Source organism: Xenopus laevis, chromosome 7L, assembly GCF_017654675.1.
Source record: "Xenopus laevis strain J_2021 chromosome 7L, Xenopus_laevis_v10.1, whole genome shotgun sequence".
Lineage (NCBI taxonomy): Eukaryota > Metazoa > Chordata > Amphibia > Anura > Pipidae > Xenopus > Xenopus laevis.
In genome coordinates, this window is record NC_054383.1 from 35452634 (window position 1) to 35475347 (window position 22714).

The window sequence follows — 22714 nt, forward strand, 5'->3', positions numbered from 1 at the left end:
AGTCCAAATGAAAAGATTAATCTCTCCCATGAATCAGTTTAGTTATAATCTGTCCGTAACCTAGGCTGAAAGTGAGGTGATCTATTTCTGTCGTTTCTTACCTCCCCATTTTAAAAGCACAACACGACCCTCAGTTTTATATAATTCAATTCTTTATATTGTGTTGTGTTTTGGATGGAAAGTGCCAAGTATAAATACCTTCAGAAATAGAAAAATGCAAGAGAGAATCCGAGACAAGATATTTGACATATATATTTTACAAAGGCCCACCATACTAGAATAGATATGTTTTAGTATTAAAGAGCTGCGAGTACACCAGTATACATAAAGGTATGGGGTCTATCATTAATTTTTAGTATATTATAGAATGGTCAATTCTAAGCAAGTTTTCAACTGATCTTCTTTATTTATTTTTTATAGTTTTTAAATTATTTGCCTACATCTGGCTCTTTCCAGCTTTAAAATGGAGGTCACTGACTCCATCTTAAAACAAATGCTCTGTAAGGCTACACAATTATTGTTTTTGATACTTTTTATTACTCATCTTTCTATTCGGTCCTCTCCTATTCATATTCAAGTCTCTTATGCAAATCAATGCATGGTTGCCAGGGCAATTCAGACCCTAGCAACCTGATTGCTGAAACTGCAAACTGGAGAACTGTTAAATAAAAATCTAAATAACTAAAAAAAACTCAAATAATAAAAAATTAAAACCAATTGCAAATTGCCTCAGAATATCACTCTCTACATCATACTAAAAGTTAATTTAAAGGTGAACAACCCCTTTAAGAAATTTATCTTGACATATTTGCTTTTCTCTTTATATAAGAAACTGGGGCCATTAAAGTGGTACAAAGTACCACACTTTTACAAAAAATGTGCAATATATTGAAACAGTTCAATAATTGAGGCACCAAGATTTGCACCAGATAAAGAATAGTGGCCAGAAGCTGTGCCCACCATTCAAGGGGCGACATGAGAGATGGGCATGGGTGTCCACCAAGATGCTCATTAGTTTTTTCACAATTCCTTGTATGCAAAGTGCCCTCTACATAATGCCAATCTAATACAGGGCGACATTGTCCCCAAGTACACTGCATCCTGTGAATTGCGCTTAATGCATAGACACGACTGGAACATCTAGCAGCCAATATGGAAAACCACATTAGACACAACCTAAGGGTCATATCTATTATGGGTTGAATTAAAAATTCAAATTACATTTTTATTTATGGTCAAAACCTGTCAAATTCGACTAAGGAGTTATCCAGACTCGATTTGAGTTTTTTAAAAAATTTCTAATTCGATTTTCAAGATTTATCATACTTTGGCCTTTTAAGAATTCAAATTCGACTATTTGCCACCTAAAACCTGCAGAATTGTTGTTTAAGTCAATGGGAGAGGTCCAGGGATCAATTTGGAGATGTTTGCAGCCTTCCTGACATTCAAGTCTTTTTCAGAGAAAGAACTCGAATCGAATTTGATCAAATTCGATTAGAATTCGATTTGAGTATACAATTCGTCCGAGTTGGAAAAATTTAATTTTATTTAATAAATTTAGATTTTAAGGGAGTTTATGCGAGTTAAAAAAAACTCACATGGATTCGAAATATACAGTGGTGTGAAAAACTATTTGCCCCCTTCCTGATCTTATTCTTTTGCATGTTTGTCACACAAAATGTTTCTGATCATCAAACACATTTAACTATTAGTCAAAGATAACACAAGTAAACACAAAATGCAGTTTTTAAATGAGGGTTTTTATTATTTAGGGAGAAAAGAAATCCAAACCTGTGTGAAAAAGTAATTGCCCCCTGAACCTAATAACTGGTTGGGCCACCCTTAGCAGCAATAACTGCAATCAAGCGTTTGCGATAACTTGCAATGAGTCTTTTACAGCGCTCTGGAGGAATTTTGGCCCACTCATCTTTGCAGAATTGTTGTAATTCAGCTTTATTTGAGGGTTTTCTAGCATGAACCGCCTTTTTAAGGTCATGCCACAACATCTCAATAGGATTCAGGTCAGGACTTTGACTAGGCCACTCCAAAGTCTTCATTTTGTTTTCTTCAGCCATTCAGAGGTGGATTTGCTGGTGTGTTTTGGGTCATTGTCCTGCTGCAGCACCCAAGATCGCTTCATCTTGAGTTGACGAACAGATGGCCGGACATTATCCTTCAGGATTTTTTGGTAGACAGTAGAATTCATGGTTCCATCTATCACAGCAAGTCTTCCAGGTCCTGAAGCAGCAAAACAACCCCAGACCATCACACTACCACCACCATATTTTACTGTTGGTATGATGTTCTTTTTCTGAAATGCTGTGTTACTTTTACGCCAGATGTAACGGGACGCGCACCTTCCAAAAAGTTCAACTTTTGTCTCGTCGGTCCAAAAGGTATTTTCCCAAAAGTCTTGGCAATCATTGAGATGTTTTTTTAGCAAAATTGAGACGAGCCTTAATGTTCTTTTTGCTTAAAAGTGGTTTGCGCCTTGGAAATCTGCCATGCAGGCCGTTTTTGCCCAGTCTCTTTCTTATGGTGGAGTCGTGAACACTGACCTTAATTGAGGCAAGTGAGGCCTGCAGTTCTTTAGATGTTGTCCTGGGGTCTTTTGTGGCCTCTCGGATGAGTTGTCTCTGCGCTCTTGGGGTAATTTTGGTCGGCCGGCCACTCCTGGGAAGGTTCACCACTGTTCCATGTTTTTGCCATTTGTGGATAATGGCTCTCGCTGGAGTCCCAAAGCTTTAGAAATGGCTTTATAACCTTTGAAATTGAACTCAGGTGTGATAAACCAGTTAAGTTATTTTTTAACAAGGGGGGCAATCACTTTTTCACACAGGCCCATGTAGATTTGGAGTTTTTTTTCTCCCTTAATAACGTAAACCTTCATTTAAAAACTGCATTTTGTGTTCAATTATGTTATCTTTGACTAATAGTTAACGGTTTTTGATGAGCAGAAACATTTAAGTGTGACAAACATGCAAAAGAATAAGAAATCTGGAAGGGGGCAAATAGTTTTGCACACCACTGTATATAAATGTGCCTTTAAGTATGGAATGTAATACAGCTCCACTTGTGAACGAAACATATTTGTGTATTTGTTTTACAGTGAAACAAGCACATCCTATACTTCCTTCATTACTGTACCTGTTCCATCGGGGATCGATCTTACAAATGTTGGCAACATCTTAATAATTGCTGTGGGGTTTGTGTCTCTTGAAAGACCATTTGCCATTTCTGCTCTGAACCTCCCCGTAATATCCAGTAAGGTTTCATCGGAAAGGCGCATAGCGTACAAATATTTATCAATCTGAAAATGGAAGAAGGGAAAAAGACAGATACATTAGCTATAGCTACGTCAAATGTGCTTCTATTAATGTAGTCTACAGCCAGCACGTTAATAAATCCAGTTGATGTTATATACTACAACTTAACACTGAGGCATGCATCACTTGTGGAGCCTTCTGGTTGGCCTTAGAGGACTATCTGCTGTCCATACATCTTCATATGACAGAGCTTCCCAAATTGTAGGGCCTAAAACTCACCTTGGGAGAAGGTAATTATGAGATGGAATTTGCTACAGGAAAAAGTATTTATGGTAACAAGAATGTTATTGCTACTTTTTATTACTCATCTTTCTATCCAGGTCTTCTCTATTCATATTCCAGTCTCTCCTTTTAATCAATGCATGGTTGCAATGTAATTTGGACCCTAGCAACCAGATTGCTGAAACTGCAAACTGGAGAGCTGACGGCTAAAAAGTTAACTAACTCAGAAACCACATGTAATAAGAAATGAAAACCAACTGCAAATTGTCAGAATATCCCTCTCTACATCATACTAAAAGTGATCTCAAATTTGAACAACCCCCTTTAAAGCATTATTTTATATAATAAACAGTAATGGAAGAAGCAGTGACATTTTTAAACATTATTATAATAATAAATAATGTTTAAAATGGCGAGGCAGCTTGGTACAAAATGAGTATAATGTCGAGGATACGAGCTACAGTTATAGAATGTGCAAGTCATGCTGAGGCCGGATTCTGAGACTTGTAGACAGAATGTGGAGATAACAAACTTCACTATTATTATTCCATTTAAGATGGTTATTACTGATAAATGTGTTGGTTTGGGGCTATTTCTATAGCAGTTCAACTTTGTATAAAATGAATCGCATAGCTGAGCCTGCAGGAAAGGAGCAAAAGGAGTGGGTGCCAAACTGCAGGGGTAGGTTGAGAGCTAAAAAAAAAAAGTATTTAATAATATGAAACCATGAAGTGGTAGTCAGGCGTGCATGGGTAGAATCCAAACCATAGATGACATATAAAAGGTTTTCTCATACAGTGTTGCTTTAAATAGAAATCTCTATGGCTACTGGAATACAGTTCTCATCATGGTTTAACTCTTGATAAGATGAGGGAGAATTTTGATAGTTATAGTTCATCATCATTTCAACAATGTATAACTGACATGGAAGGGTTATATTCCCTTTAATTAAATTGAGCCTTATAGCAGTAAATTGATTATTTTTTAGCAAGATTTAGTGGAATTTGTGTAAAATTACAATAGTGTCCAATTATATGTATTTTCTGGATGTTGTCAGTGTATTTAACAAAGTTTGAGTGATAAAACTGCTTGTGTAAATGATGACCTTATATCCATCCTAGCACAACAGAGCATACTGCTATAAGAACACTATGGGGCTGATTCACTAAGCTCGAGTGAAGGATTCGAATGAAAAATACTTCGAATTTCGAAGTATTTTTTGGGTACTTCGACCATCGAATTGGTTAAATTCGTTCGAATTCGAACGAAATCGAACGAATCGAACGAAAAATCGTTCGACTATTCGACCATTCGATAGTCGAAGTACTTCCCCTTTAAAAAAAACTTCGACCCCCTACTTCGGCAGCTAAAAGCTACCGAAGTCAATGTTAGCCTATGGGGAAGGTCCCCATAGGCTTGCCTGTGATTTTTTGATCGAAGGATTTTCCTTCGATCGTTGGATTAAAATCCTTCGAATCGTTCGATTCGAAGGATTTAATCGTTCGATCGAACGGAAAATCCTTCGATCTATCGATCGCAGGATTAGCGCTAAATCCTTCGACTTCGATATTCGAAGTCGAAGGATTTCAATCCGAGGGTCGAATTTCGAAGTATTTTTAACTTCGAAATTCGACCCTTAGTGAATCGGCCCCTAAGTGTCCAATCAAAATTCTCTATAGTCTGCATTAAGAATGTCGTTGTTATTTGGAGTAACTCGTTACAAGATTGCAATAAATCTTATACAAGGCTTGCAACACAAAAATTTTTTTTTATTTTGATGATAGTGTCTAATAACCACTAATTATACCATCATTTGTACTAAAAACAAAACCGTCAAAATCTAGTTCATGTCATTTTTTTCTAGTAAATATAGTAACTGCGTTATGTATTTCTGAAATGTTACATAAAGTTTAGATCTGCACAAGCTGCATTGCACAAACTCTCACAAATAAGGCAAATATCAATAAAAAGCCTCATTCAAATTGGCTCCTGCATTCAGTTCCTTTTTCCTGCATGTAACAAAAGCAGAACTGAGGCACACTGGGAGCCTTAAATGAACAGTTCAGTGTAAAAATAAAAACTGGGTAAATAGATAGGTTGTGCGAAGTAAAAAATGTTTCTAATATAGTTAGTTAGCCAAAAATGTAATGTATAAAGGCTGGAGTGACTGGATGTCTAACATAATAGCCAGAACACTACTTCCTGCTTTTCAGCTCTCTAACTCTGAGCTAGTCAATGACTTGAAGGGGGGGTTACATGGGACATATCTGTTCAGTGAGTTTGCAATTGATCCTCAGCATGCAGCTCAGATTCAAAAGAAACAGTTATGACTTATGACCCATGTGTCCCCTCAAGTCACTGATTGGTTACTGCCTGGTAACCAATCAGTGGAAACCAAGAGAGTTGAAAAGCAGGCTATTCTGGCTATTATGTTAGACATCCAGTCACTACAGCCTTTGTAGATGATATTTTTGGCTAACTAACTGTACTAGAAACATTTTTTATTTTGCACAGCCTATCTATTTACCCAGTTTTTATTTTTACACTGAATAATTCCTTTAATACAGGAAGCATGAGCCTGGAATGCCATTGTGCCTTTATATAAGAATGGGACTTGAAAGCACAATGCAGGTAACACATTTATTCTGTAGCAGCCTGCAGCCCTTCTAACCTGCACTTCAAGTATCCATCAAGCACAGTAGGTTTCCCAATTAATGGTTTATGCAGGGAGTCATATCTGCTTCTTTATTTTTAATAGTGGTTGCTCTGACAATTTTACAGGAAATCTTATACTAGACAAGACAACTAAAAACTTGACTACTGGATACAGTCTATCTATAGATATATGCCTAATGCACTTTTACTTTTTTTGTTGCTAGAATGATGAATGGTGCTGCTCTGTTTCCCTATAAATGCATTAAGAGTTAAACTGGCAAGTTCAGATGATCTTCCAAAAAAGGAATTTACAAAGATATGCAGAGCATGACTGTACCTGTCTGAGTTAAAGAAAGCATATTTTGTAAATTCTAAACAGGCCTAGTAAAATCACAGAAACCTTGAGTAGTACCCTTAGATTTTTTTATTGTTCTGTGTTCTAAACCTATACCCATTGCCATGTGAAAAGCTCCACTGGCATCAGTGACCTTAATCTTCCTGCTTCAAAGGGGATACTGACTGAAATGCTCAAATGCTAGTTAGTAGATAAGGGCATCCAAGTAACTCATATTCCGTGTGTGTTATATATCCATATCCAGAAGATCAATGAGTGATTAGTCATACATAGTATGTTATAGCATGTCCTATTATGAGCAACATTTCAGTTGGTCTTTATTATTTATTTTTTATATATTTTTTCCATTATTTGCCTTCCTTTCTGTTGCTTTCCAGCTTTCAAATGGGGGTCACTGACCCCAGCAGCCAAAAACTATCACTCTGCAAGGCTACCATTTTATTGTTATTGCTAATGTGTATTACTTATATTTCTATTTAGGCCCTCCTCTATACATATTCCTGTCTATCTTTCAAACGACTGCCTGGTTGGTATTTTTAATTGGACCCTAGCAACCAGATAGCTACCGAAATTCCAAACTGGAGAGCTGCCATACAAAAAGATAAATAATAAAAAATAAAGGCCAACTGCAAATTGTCTTAGAATAGCATTCTCTAGTCTACATCATACTAAAAGTGCATTTAAAAGTGAACAACCTCTTTAACTGTTGGTTAAAGGGAATGTAAACCAAAATTTACTTGTAAAGATAACTGCTAATGAAAACAGTATCCATCTGTCCTTTTCTATTCTCTTTCCTGGTCTGACTTTTAAACCATTGTAGAAGAAGCCAGCTGAACTGTGAGAAGCATGCAAGACTGATTTCTGCTATATTATTTTAAGAAGCACCATTGCAATCCAGAAAGAGATATACAAATACCCGTACTGCTTTTAATGGCAGTTAAATTTACAAAAAACAAATCAACATTTAAATGAATGTATATAGAGTTGTTAAAAAATATTCTTTATTCTTTCATTAGGCCATGTTTTATTTTTGGTCTTATAAACCTATTTCTGTTTTATTTGCTTTTTGTCAAATACAGAAAAATGTTCACTCAGTATTTTCTCATTCAATATTTTTACACGAAGAATAAAACAAATTTCTATGAATCAAAGGCAAAAAGGAAGAGTGATTTGCATCCTGGTTTTATTATTTGGTTACACAGTAATATGACACTACAAAGAATGCTGAAAAATGCAGTAAAACTGGAAGTAGTAAACTCAGACGGAGACCGACTCCTGGAAACAATAGTAATCCCTGGAAATGCTGTCTTGTACAAAAGGAAATTAAATAGATTTGCAGGAGGAACCAGGTACAAATAGAGTAGGAATAGAGGAGTAGTAGAGTCCAAAGCAGTGAAGTAAAGCCTGCAGCTCTTCAGCTATTACAGAAATGCAACTCTCGCCACCATAACAAGATAACATAGAAGTTGGTGTTCCAGCAAAAACTAGAGAGTCCCGGATTGAAGATTACTGAGCTAGACAGTAATCTATGCTGGGACTGGTGATCAACCAGGTATAATATATGAATATGAATGTATAGTCTGCATTATTTATTATTTGTCTGTGTCTAGTATTCTGGAGTCTGTGTTCTGCATTCTAGCATAAGAGATCTGTTTAGATTCAACTATCCAACCTACTCCCTAAAGGTAGTCTAGGAGGTGTCTGTAACCTGCACAGAAAGAGTACTACTTTAGCAATGCACAGTCAGGATGAGAGGGACTTGTACTATTGTTGTAAGGCCAGTTTACAAATATGTGGCTGCCTGATTGCCCAACCAATTGCCTACATTGTAATAACCATAGATGGCTGGATTGCACTAATCTGATCCATGGACATCATGGAGTTATTGAAGTGCAGCTTCATCCTAGCTCTGACTGCTGAATAAATCAATGTACTTGCCAATGGAAGTGGTTTTCAATGGTTTTCTATTTACAACTGTCGGCTCTAGTGAGCTAGTGGCTCCAAAACGGAATTGCTTAAATGGATGGTTAATCTGTAAATTAAGTTTTAGTATGTTATAGAATAGTTAATTCTAAGCAATTGTTCAATAGGCTTTTATTTTTTATAGTTTTTAAATTATTTGTCGTCTTCTTCTTCTTCTGACTCTTTCCAGCTTTCAAATGGGGGTCACTGACCCAATCAAGAAACAAATGTTCTGTATGGCTACAAATGTATAGTTATCTTTTTATTATTCATCGTTCTATTCAGGCCTCTCCTATTCATATTCCAGTCTCTTATACAAATCAATACATGGTTGTTAGGGTAATTTGGACCCTAGCAACAAGATTGCTGAACATGCATCCTGGAGAGCTGGTGCAGAAAAATCTAAATAACTTAAAATCCACAAATAATAAAAAATGAAAACCAATTGCAAATTGAATATCACTCTCTACATCATACTAAAAGTTAACCTAAAGGTGAACAGCCCCTTGAATGGTGTAGTACACCCCCTTTTGAACCCCAGGCTCAATTAATAAAGCTTGTTCTGTACATAAGTTTCAATTAAAAAATATGTTCTTTTAGTTTTCACTAGCCACATTCTACTTCCTGTTCACATAAACACATATAGACAAAACGTATGTTCAGCACAAGCTCTATTCATTGCACTAATGTTGATATAGGGGTTATACTGCATCCAAATATGGCCAAATTCAATCTCAAATGGCCCAGTTGAATGATCTATTTGCGGTCATAGCAGCAGCCTTAAAAAAGATGTGTTAGAAAAATCGTTACGGTACTTTAGGAGCATTATGAGCAAGCATCTTCTTTCACTTCTTCAGTCTTCAATGGCCCTGGGCTGGCACAGGCACAGTAGAGAGTAACAGTTGGCTTTAACAGTTTTCGCACTACTGCGCATTCTCTGGCTCAAAAAAGAAGAACAGTAGTACCCTAGGCCAGTGCAGTTTTCAGCAACCAGGAGCACTGACCCAGGGTATCAGGCAAGTGTTTATAATCACTTTAATAAGCTTTTATAACAGAGAACAAGAAATCAGACTGATCATTGGCCTTCCTTTTAAAAATCCTGAAAACGGTTAATTGAACTAAATAGTGACCCATGTTTGATTATAAAGGTATCCAAGATTATAAAGGTATCCAAGAGTGAAGACACACAGAGCTACTATTAGCATCTACTTCCTGTGGCTACAAAATACCCTCCCATAGACAATACTGAGTATTGCCTCTGCTAAAACTCACGTCTTAAGCTGGCCATAGACGTGCAGATTCTAGCCTCATATCGTACAAACAATCGTATGGTGTGATCTTCCGACCTGCAACTAATCATTCACATTAAATACAGTAGTAAAAAAAACAAACCAGACGATGTTCTGGCCATGACAGCAATCGTAAAAAGGTTATATCTGACAAATACTAGTGACAGTCACCCATTGATATTGTCAGATAGGCAATACATACAGAGATGTTATCGTTAGCCGACAGAAATCTTCTAACCTGTCTGATAGACTAAACGACCAATCGCCATGGTATGAAAAATGTCTGGACAATCCACACACGATCTGAAAATCGTACAAAACAAATTTTCATGTGACTTTATCTTTATGTCTATGGCCAGCTTTAGCCAAGGCAATCATCACTATTGTCTATTTTGTAGACATGACAAGGAGCTAATAGCTGTGTGTCTTCACCCTAAAGAAGGACCTGATGTATTATATGATATTGCCATAATTAGTGGACTGTGATTGGATGACGATAATGTACAAAGACATAATATTTAAGTACAGTCTTATTCATAAATAATTTTATATGTCCTAGGAATGAGTCCCCTCCAGGATTGGATACCACCACCATCCAATACATACACTTGGGGTGTTTTACCCAGCCAAAGAGACGACAAGGAATATTGGGGAAATGCCTGAAAAGGAAGATGTGTGTTGTGCAAGTGGTATGTTCTATCAGCTATGTGCCACTCCTACTAGTACGAATCTGCAGATGTGTTCTAACAAAGTACATTACTTTGGCAGCTAAATTAACTATACCTGTATTTTGCAAAATGAAAGAAAATGTAATTCTAATGAACTTTGCCATAAACATAAATTCAACATTTTTGTGGTTTTACAATTATCTGAAAATTTAATTGCAAGGGTTTGCTCAACTTTGGGCTAACTTTTATATGATGTAGAGAGTGATATTCCGAGACAATTTGCCATTGGATTTAATTTTTTATTATTTGTGATTTTTCATTGTGATTTTATTCATCAGCATCCCAGTCTTTAGTTTGGAATTTCAGCAATCTGGTTGCTAGGGTCCAAATGACCCTAGCAACCATGCTTTGCTTTGAATAAGTGACTAGACAATGAATAGGAGAAGGCCTGAATAGACAATAACAATACATTTTGGATGTTTATTTTGGATGAGGTCAGGAAACCCCATTTGAAAGCTGGATAGAGTCAGAACTTTGGAAAAAATCACATGTAGGTGGTCTTATAGTTACCCTCGTGGCGGCTACTCGTCGACTGGACTCTGTTCCAGCCAGAATCTGCTGTGTCCCATTAGAAAGTGAAATGACAGGAGCCTTTTGCAACCACGGGTGAAAATCAATGAAAAAACGTTATTGCCAAGTAATCATTAAAAACATGAACAGGTATCATCTTAGAGAACTTTAACTAAACCATGCTGTGTCTAGTCACCTGTTCATGTTTTTAATGATTACTTGGCAATAAAGTTTTTTCATTGATTTTCACCTGTGGTTGCAAAAAACTCCCATCAATTCACTTTCTAATAGAGTCAGAAGAAAAAGGCAAATATTTAAAAAAAAACTATAAAAAAATAAATAATGAAGACCAGTTGTAAAGCTTAGAACTGGCCATTCCATAACATATTAGTTAACATAAAAGTTAACCATTCTCCAGGTCTGTTAATTACCTGCCTAGCAACATTGTTTTAGGAGTCAGAACCAGTAGTGCAAAGAATGTAAACAAACAGACAGATACTGCTTTCAGTAGTTACATTTACAACAAGCTTTAGAACCCCTGAAAATGTGTAAACAGTGCATATTGGCAAGTCGCTAAGAACTATAGATTCCAATGAGAATGTTTCTTAGGAGCCAAAAGATGACAAACAATGGTAAAACAGGTTTCAAAGGAAATTTCTCATCCCCAGAATATCTTCTGGCTTCTTCATGCTATCTCAGAAATCATATCACTGTACTCCCACACTCCTGTCTAAAATGCTAAAATAATCGTTAGATTGTCTATAAAACAATATTTCCTATTTGTTTGTGTATAATCTTCCTTTCAATGATCCCTGCGAAGTAGCTGCAGATACCGTTAAGTCTGCATTATGCTACTGTATACATAATGAATGAGTGTGCAGTGTCACAAGACTAACACACAAACACACAGGTTACAGCTCATTGCACCCCTTATATATTACAACCGTGCAGTTCTACACTGATGCATTATGGGATTCTGAGAATGTCTGTCCATGCTGCACGCCTGTGTGTTATGCAATTTCACATCATCGTTATTCTAGTGAGCATTTTCTTAGGGGATTATGAAATGTACATGGAGTGCCCAAAAACAGGTCTAATCTGCAAACAATATGGCTTTTATTACTAGTAACTGCAATGCTGTATTATATTGGATAATTATATTATTGTGGAATGTGAAACAGAGCAAAGCTCTTGTGTGGGATTTTTAGGGGCATATATATTAGTGATGTGACCTCGCACTCTTCTTCGCCGGATGACGTCAAATGCTGACCTCTGGGTTCTTCTTTTATAGACGCTGCGCCTGCTCGCCCCGCCCCTTTTGTGACGTCATAGACGGGTCAGCGCGAGTCTATAAAAGGGCAGGTGTCAGGAGGGTGCGGGTTGGGAAAATACTGACCCACACATTGCATATATATATATATATATATATATATATACATATATATATATATAAATATATAGTGAATAAAGTACCCCCTCTTGTAAAATATAAGGATATTATAAGTTACCGAGGAGTTTCATGACCATATAAAAACACGAGGCCGAAGGCCGAGTGTTTTTATACAGGTCATGGAACTCCGAGGTAACTTATAATATCCTCATATTTTACAATTGGGGGTACTTTATTTATTATAATACACAAATTTTAGTGAGTCATGTGACAGAAATTACATCACTACTCACCGTTTATAACTGATGACATCACTACTCACCGTTTATAAGGATATAATTTACAGGATATTCATGGCTTTTGTGTATTATATATATATATCAACCAAACAGATCTGCACTCTCCTTGTTAACCCTTGTAAGGCTCGTCCGGGTGCTGCTCCTGGGATTTAGATGTGCATAGAGAAAGAATGGTAGCGCACTCCTGGGACATGAATAATATTGTATTTTATTTCATCATGGCAAAAAGATCGACGTTTCAGCCTTGATCTAAATCTTGATAAAGGCTCTAGAGGGAAGCCAAAACGTCGATCTTTTTGCCATGATGAAACAAAATACAACATTATTCAAGTCCCAGGAGTGCGCTACCATTCTTTCTCTATGCACATATATATACAGTATAAATGATTCTAATTTGAAATCTGGTATCACTTAATGCCTCAGACCAACCAATCCTATATAATAAAGTTGAAGTGTCTCTGCGGCCAGTCCCTGTGTCCGTGGGATTGCGCTACTGCGCATGTGCCCCACGGACCGTCTCTGGCGACATATGTTCTAGCGCCCGTTAATTTAACGGGCTTAATGTCTAGTATTATATAAAGGTCTAGTATGAGACATAGCAATCAGTGGAGCCATTTTGGTATACAGAGAGGTAAGGAAATAAAGTGACCTTTGCAAGGTCAAAAGGATTTCACATCTCGGATGTCACTATAACATATTGAGCTACGGTCAGAATAACCCTGTTAACCACCCCCAAGGTTCCTACATGTATACAAGAGCCCATGTCATGAAATTGGTTATAATTAAACTGCCACCTAACTAAAGAAGAAATCCCATCCTCAAGTAGCAGAGGAGCTTGGCACTGAAAGGGGGTGTTTATAAAGCATTCAGCCGAGGATGTGCCCTTTTATTCAGTACAGTGCTAATTGTGATATCAACAGAAATCTTTATTTGAAGCTACAATAATAAATCTTCAGATTTTGTTGAAATTAACATTCTCATGAGTGAGCCACATAAGACTGTGATGCCCCTTGTCCATTAAAGGGGTAGTTCACCTTTAAATTAACTTTTAGCACAATGTTAAGTATGATATTCTGAGACAATTTGCAATTTTTTTTAACATTTGTGGTTTTTGAGTTATTTAGGTTTTCATTCAGCTGCTCTCCAGTTGTCGATTTCAGCAGTTTGGTTGCTAGGGTCCAAATTACCCTAGCAACCATGCATTGATTTGAATAAGACCCTGGAATATGTATAGGAGAGGGCCTGCATATAAATAAAAATAAAAAATAGCAATAACAATAAATGTAAAGCTTTAAGGAGCATTTGTTTTCTAGGTGTGGTCAGTGACCCTCATTTGAAAGCTGGAGAAATATTTCAAAAACGATAACAAATAAATAGTGAAGACCAATTGAAAAGTTGCTTATAATTGCAAATTCTATAACATACTAAAAACTAACCTTAAGGTGAACTACCGCTTTAATAGGTCCCAGAGAATATAATAACCAAAGTCTTTCCCTTTCACAGACTAAGGGCTAGTCCACACGGGGAGATAGCGACGCGTTTGCGGTCGCGGCGACAAAGCGCCGCGACCGGCGCAGGCGACAGTTTTGTATGGGCGCCTATGTAAAAACGCCTGTGCTAACCACACGAGGCGATGCGCTTTTCAACAGTCGCCTGAAAAAGCCTGGCGAGGCATTTTCAGGCAACTGTTGAAAAGCGCATCGCCTCGTGTGGTTAGCACAGGCGTTTTTACATAGGCGCCCATACAAAACTGTCGCCTGCGCCGGCCCGGCGACTGTCGCGGCGCTTTGTCGCCGCGACCGCAAACGCGTCGCTATCTCCCCATGTGGACTAGCCCTAAAGCACCAGCAATATACAGTTAGAAGTGTTTATGTTCAGAATGTTCTTTCTGGCTGTATAGTGATCCTGTGCATACACCCTCCGTGTTGCTGAGGTAATGTTGACCAGACACTTCCACTTTTTGGTTATGGAGCTCTAGGCATGACGGGAGCCATTAAAATTTCTTTTGGGGGAAGCATAAGCCTCTGGGACTCTAGCTGTACAGTCCTATTCTAGGACCACAGCTATATATATATATATAGCCCATAATGCTGAATGTTTCTTTGGAAGAGGTCATGCCAAATAAAGAGAGAAGCAGGTATGGTCTTTCTCCTCCCAAAGAAAATACCCTTTTTCACTTAGGTAGGACTGATGCATGGACACTGCCTTGGCGGGGCGCATCAGCTTATGCATACTTTGTACAAACCATGTAACCAAAAGTGTCTCTTTTTGCCAAATTCAGATAAGTTCTCTTTAATCCAATTGTTCCTTAAAGTTGTATAATGATAGTGCTGGGTTAATTTGTTTAGTTCAGTATATGATATAAGCCACACACCCATGCACCAGACTGATTTTAATTGCAACACATGGATGAGCTGCATTTTTTGTTTTTGTATATATATATATATATATATATATATATATATATATACTGTGTATATATACACATTGTGCTAAAAGTTAATTGTATGTATATAAACAAAAAAGTACCACACTCAACAGCTCAGTTAGAGTAACTGATTTTAAAATACAAACAAAAGAAATTCCAACATTTTTATCACATCATTGCAATCTTCCTCTATCTACATTTTATTAAATGATAATAATACCTACAATAAATGGTGCTGATTTACACTAACACGGTTGCTATAAAAGTTGTACAACCACAATTGAGGTTGAGCCCTATAGTCTCCTATTATATCATAAGCATGCTATCATTTTATATGTATTATAGTAACCAGACTCATATTGGCTGAGAAACATGTTAAATCTCTCAGTATTCCAGTCAGCCAACCTCCATCCTCTTCAACCAGTTCTGAACAGACGGACATTCAGGTCAATCAGGACGTTCAGGTCAAACAACTTTATGCAGGGGTTAAACAGCCTGAATATTTCACTCTGCTTTTCAGCATTTCTCCTGTTTATTTTACTTATACACCAGAGGATTAATACTGGGTTTATCTAGTAACATGAACAGAATTATCCCTGGTTTGAATACCTATAGCAACGAGTAACCTGTTTAATTTTAACTTGCAAACCTTTGCACATGATAATAAATTTGTTTTAAAAAGAGGGTCAAGAACCAGGACAGCAAAAGAAAGGGATTGACCCTGAAAGTTATTGAAAAAATTAAAACCATGTTTCTGTTGCTATGATGCTTCTTGATCCTCTTTGTAAAGATTCCTAGAAGCATAGAACTATGGAAAACCATAAAATCCCATACAAGCAAGTAGAGAGAAGCAGAATTTTCCACTGGCAATCTATGGAGGGCTTTATTAATAAATATGCCCCCATATCCCTGTAAATAAAAGTCCTGAAACTTAGCCACCAAGCCATTCCTTCCGCTTCTACAACCATAGCTGAAAATCAATGGCACAAATTAACCCCTTCTGATATACTGTATCATTTCCAAAAATAGCTAATAGAGGTTTCATCTTGTCCAAAGTAACAATGAGCGAGGGGTAACGCACACAAAACACACCTACTTTACAACTGTGTCACTTGCACAGAGCTACAATAGCATCTCAATTGACATCAATTCACAGGCCATTAATGGTTTTCAATTTACCAGATGGAAAATCAATAATAAATGTTGCCATGCATTAAATAGATTAAATCAGGTGGTGTAAGATATTCCAGTATAAGAGACTATTCTGTCAATGACTCCTAAACAAAAAAGGCACACAGGGCTGCTACAAACACTTTTAGGGCTACTACAAAACACAGTTGTACATTCACCTTTAAATACATTTTAGTATGATGTAGAGAGTGATATTCAGAGATAATGTACAATATGATTTCACTTGTATTATTTGTGTTTTTTGAGTTATTTAGCATTTTATTCAGCAGCTCTGCAGTTTGCAATTTCAGAAATCTGGTTTGCTAGGGTCCAAATTACCCTAGCAACCATGCAGTGATTTGACTAAGAGACTGGTATAGTTATGAATAGGAGAGGCGTGAATAGAAAGAAGTAATAAAAAGTATCAATAACTATATAATAAATGTGTAGCCTTACAGAGCATATGTTTTTTAGACGTGGTCAGTGACCCCAATTTGAAAGAATCAGAAGTCAAATAATTAAAAAAACTATAAAAAAAAAATTAAGTCCAATTGAAAAGTTGCTTACAATTAACCATTCTATAACATATTAAAAGTTAACACAAAGGCGACCCACCCAAGGCAGCCAAAGTAGTCCCATGTGCCGGTACCCTGATTTATAGCTCTTAAGAAACAGGAAACTAATTTTGACACCACAATTTCATTATTAATAACTCTTTAAAAGTAATGAAATGAAAAACTAATGACACATTATTATTGCTACAGAATATAATTGTCTATATTATGACTATTATTGGACATAGAAATGTACTCATTTGGGTTTGATAGAAATAAAGTGACACTACATGCAAACACTGATTAATGCAAGAGGGTTTTTTTTTGCTCTATTTATAATTATTAATAATAATAATAATAATAATAATGTGCCACTGCAGCCAAGGGAAATCCCAGGTTATAACTATATCTAAGGGTAGGGTATCTATGTTTGTCAGAAAGGTCAGACCTCCCCTGAGGAAGTGACACAAGACAGACGTACACATAGCAGCGGAGGTCACATGCCTTAAGATCTTCATAGTGTAGGGATGCAGTTAACTCAGCATCTGGGTAGCAGTACATAAGGGGCAACTAGGGATTGGATGCTAAAGTGGCACTTGTGGTGAATCAGCAGCAGCACCTTCTATCTGCAGCCATTTACAGCAAGGTGTGCCCTTGAATATAAATCCTTACTATTCTACTGAACAGAGGAAGATGAGGATTAGTAGTAATAACTGCTAGTGAAAGGCAGGATGGATGCAAGTGAATATTGTAATCAGGGCCTGACCTCAAACGTTAACCTTTCCTTATGAACAGAAGGTACCACTGACTAGCTTTAAATAAGACCTTATGCATTATAAACATGACTGTATACATAGGAGATAGATAGATAGATAGATAGATAGATAGATAGATAGATAGATAGATAGATAGATAGATAGATAGATGATAGATAGATAGATAGATAGATAGATAGATAGATAGATAGATAGATAGATAGATAGATAGATAGATAGATGACAGATAGATGATACATAGATAGAAAGATAGATAGATATAGTGTCGGACTGGCCCACCGGGACACCAGGAAAACTCCCGGTGGGCCCAGGGTTCAGTGGGCCTCTTGCTTATAACCATTTGGCCTATTTCATGGTCATTCCCTATTTCTTAATGAGAACAAAGAGGCTTAATAATGGAAGAATATAGTATGCAGAGAAAAGAGACTAGGAGAATAAAGAGATTGAGTGAGGAGAGGGGGAATAATAGTTTGGAAAGTGGGCCCTCAGCCTAAGGTTTTCTGGTGGGCCCCTGGCATCCCAGTCCGACACTGGATAGATGGATTGATAGATAGATAGATAGAGTGAATAAAGTACCCCCTCTTGTAAAATATGAGGATATTATAAGTTACCGAGGAGTTTCATGACCATATAAAAACACGAGGCCGAAGGAACTCCAAGGTAACTTCTAATATCCTCATATTTTACAACTGGGGGTACTTTATTTATTATAATACACAAATTTCACTGAGTTATGTGACAGAAATGACATCAGAACTCACCGTTTATAACTGATGACATCAGAACTCACCTTTTATAAGGATATAATTTACAAGATATTCATAGCTTTTGTGTATTATAGATAGATAGATAGATAGATAGATAGATAGATAGATAGATAGATAGATAGATAGATAGATAGATAGATTGATAGATGACAGATAGATGATAGATGAATGGGCAAAACATCAGCACAAATGTGGAGTTTAGTTGATGAGCAATGAAAGATGAGTATGAGCAATATATAGTGAATAAAGTACCCCCTCTTGTAAAATATAAGGATATTATAAGATACCGAGGAGTTTCATGACCATATAAAAACACGAGGCCGAAGGCCGAGTGTTTTTATACAGGTCATGGAACTCCGAGGTAACTTCTAATATCCTCATATTTTGCAACTGGGGGTACTTTATTTATTATAATACACAAATTTCAATGAGTCATGTGACAGAAATGACATCAGAACTCACCGTTTATAACTGATGACATCAGAACTCACCATTTATAAGGATATAATTTACAGGATATTCAAGGCTTTTGTGTATTATAGGTATATAAAACATCAGGTGATATATATATTTATAGGCAGTATTATTGTGCAGATGGCAGGCCGTGGGTGAGTGTAAGTGCTCAGCCAGTGAGCCAGTGCTACAGCAGGTATTATTCTAGCAGTGAGATCCAGTGCAAGGCCTAGAGTCCAGACTGACAGTCAGAGAGCAGAAATGTCAGCGCATCCTGCACTCAAGGACACTGCAGACGGTCCTACCCTTCCCCGAGCTTCCTGCTCAGCTCCCCTCACATCGTTATTTCCTGTGTCTCAGCAGCCTCATCATACCAATCCCAAGGGACGGGGATGCGCCGGCTCCTGTCTTTTCCTCGCAAAATGGCCCTGACTTGGCATATGATACGCACATAGGATTCCACTGCCCCCCCCCAGCAGCGAGCCAGAACACAGACGCATCACTGGCCACTCACCTTCTTGAGCTGATCATCTTTCAGTTCAGTGAAGTAATAGGCCAGCAGCTGGGCAGCAATCATCCTGTCGGTATCGTCTAAGCTCACAGGTGCCTATAGACTGCCAGAGGGACCCAATGTGCTTGTGCCCAGTTATACAGCAGCCAAATCTTGTCTGAGCTCTGAGCGCTCTCCTTGTGTCTGCCCTACACACTCGCAGATGCACATCTACCAGGAACAGTGACATGTTAAACCCGGCCCCCTTTCTGCTTTGTGATTGGCTGCAGCTCGGGAGCCCTGCAGTACTGGGGGGAGAGAGAAGTAGGAGACTTGATAAGATGGGGGTGGCAAGGGTGTGCGATGTATGGCTGTATATGTATTATCTGTCAGGGACTGGGTGGGCTGTGCGAATGAAGTGCGGGGGGTTGTACACAGCGCTCCTAAAAAAAATAGAGGTCAGGACATTTTGCTGTGCAGGGAAGGGCGCGGGCAAATTGCTGGTATCCCCCTTGGAAGGAAGTGGGCTGGTTTATTTGAGGTGTCTCGGGTCTCTCTTCAGTTCTGTTACACGTTCAGCACGTACAGTGTAACTGCCAATGCTGTGCTGCTCACACCTCTTCACTTCCTTCTAATGTAACAAATTCAACATGGGCTTCATTCTGAGTCTGTCACAAAGCCTGTACAAGAGGCACAGGGGACTAATATAAGAGTCTGACACAGAACATTCTGTTGTTTGTTTGTAGAAGAGGCACAGGGAGATGGGCAGAATGTGCCTCAGAGCTTATATATAATAGTAGAAGGGGCACACTGTGACACATGCATTTACTTGATGCACAAAGAGCCAGGGCCGTGATGCACTGGAACCAAACCGTGACCTGCTCTCTGTGAGGGGCAGAGCAAAGGGTCATTGATTCATTGCGTTTGTATCACAATAAACCTACTTGTGCCCCACCCTTTTTACAAAATGGATGCTCCCTATGCAGGTGCACACACAGAGCTAACAATCTATTCTAATTTAACCCACGGCGCAGTCATGCAAAGCACAGAAAGATGAGGCACAGATAAAGTGACTGCTACTTGAAGATAACAAGTGATAACCACTGCTCTAATCATTTTATATTTGAAGCAAAGTGATTGGCAGATACGTTTATGACCCCACTTTCCGGTCACATGCTTGTCTCTATTGATTATATCTAATTACTCGTACTTGAGAACTTAAACATAAACTCACAGTGAAGGTTTAAATATGCAAATTCCTGGTGTCACGTCCCTCTAATATTGAGTAATAAAAGTGCATCATTTACTAAGATACCAAAACAATGATATTATTGTACCAGAGTTATAGCATTTTAGAGCTTGGTATTCTGGATTTGTGCCCATGCACTACATGGCGCTTAGCAACCATCACGGACTGATACGTGCTGGGAGTAAAGAGGAGTTCTGCTGTCACAATTACGATGTCACTGCGGTGACAGGTACAAAGGTTTGGGGGGGAGGGGGGGGCTGAATCTGATCACTGGTTAAAGATGCAAATATGGTGAGATCAGTAATTTTTTTATATCTTATATCAAAAACTATAAGGAATGAAGACAAACTGAAAGCTCCATTACAATACTGTCGTCAACATTTTATTAAAAGTTAATTTTAAGGTAATCCATGAGCGTCAAATTTCCCAAAAATGCCTTTCCCTTTAATAAAATGCATGCAAGCATAATCAAAACATATTAACATTCCACAGAGAAGACCTTTGCATAAGATTAGTGGCACACTAGGCCGATCTGCTCCAAAGTATACAATTTGTTTATGCACCCACAGTCTGCTGATGTGCTATTGATAACTTGGAATAGATGGAGAACATCAGCTTCTTCATTCCACTGGAGAATGCAGATACAAACTGATTCGGCTGTACTCATTGAGGTGCAATTTGTGTTCCACCTAAGTTTGCCACTTGTATGCGTCTAAATGAGTAGCATGTTTAGGACGCATGGGCTGCGTTTGTTTCTGAATTCCCCAGTGATGGAACACATGAAGGGTTAACTGCAGGGACAAATGCTCCTGTGTGTAAGTGCCCTTACAAAGGCTGCAGCTAGGGGGAAGGGAGGGGTATTACACACTTACTCCTTTAGGGTACACGGGCAGATTCGGGGAGATTAGTGGCCCCGGTGACAAATATCCTCTTCTTCGAGGTGACAATCCCCCGAAATGCCTTCCCCTACCTTCCCGCGGCTATAATGAAAAATCACCAGCGGGATTGCACTTGCGTCGCTTCGTTTTCCAAAGTTTCCTAGTGAGGCAAGTTTGGGCGACTTCAGAAAACTAAGCGCCGCAAGTGCCATCCCGCTGGCCGTTTTTCATTATAGCCAGCGGGAAGGTAGGGAAAGCAGTTCGGGGAGATTATCTCCCAGAAGAAGAAGCAATTTGTCGCCGGGGCGACTAATCACCTCAAATCTGCCCGTATGTCCTTACCCTTAACGCATGTTGAAATCGAAGAAAGATAGTGCTTTTTAATTTGTTCCATTGCTGAATTGCAGTTTTAAGCCAAACATGTACCTACAGTACAAGCCATATCTATACTGTCAGTGGCTAACATTATTCTGTGAGCCATATCTATGGAATCTAATTAACTGGACAAACAAACTGGAGTGGGTATGGCAATATCAGAGTCACCAAACAAAGGAAAAACAGCTGCATCAACAAAGGCATACAGAAAGCATTGCTGTGCAACTTTTTACATGTAGTGGGCCAATTATTTATCACTTCATATGTTCGGGAGGCTAGATTATATTGAAATCCTGATGTAATACAATAAATCTGCAGAGCCCTTGATCATACTAGAGAGCCACCTGCCGTGCCATCTACATATTGATTGAACTCCATTCAGTACAGAGATGTAATCTCACAAGCAACTGTCATAGACATGATTAGCTCCTTTGGTCGTGGCTGTCTCAAGGGAAGGGTAGAATGACTTTTGTATGGGTGCATAGCTTATCCTGTGAGTACATAAGGGACACGCCAAACTGTTTTTTCAGTATAATCTCCTCTTCCTTCCTATGCACCTTCACTTTAGTCAGATCCCAGTAGAAGAATAAAGTGTTATTAATGTTGTAATATTGTAAGCCTTGCATTATTGTTTTGGGCAGGCTCAAACTCTTTTTGGTCATTTTGACACATTTTGACTGTCCATAGTGACAGTTGGCTCATGCACATATTAGAAGGAGCTACAGCATATCACAATGTTTCTTAACAGGCTGAATTGGTCCAACAGTGACATAGTGCAATTGATTGCATTATTTTCTGCCAGTTGTACTCATAAGCATTCAGATATGCGATTTGCCCT

The 22714-nt window shown here is 38.1% G+C and overlaps 1 protein-coding gene across 1 annotated transcript in view; it reads right to left on the bottom strand.

The window, feature by feature from the left end:
* Positions 1 to 19548, bottom strand: part of hk1.L (hexokinase 1 L homeolog) — a 49750-nt gene extending 30202 nt beyond the window's left edge. The window contains 2 exon segments of the mRNA NM_001103186.1: positions 3148 to 3310; positions 19399 to 19548. Coding sequence (NP_001096656.1) covers positions 3148 to 3310; positions 19399 to 19461 — 226 coding nt within the window. The 5' untranslated portion in view covers positions 19462 to 19548.
* Positions 19549 to 22714: the final 3166 nt, after the last annotated feature.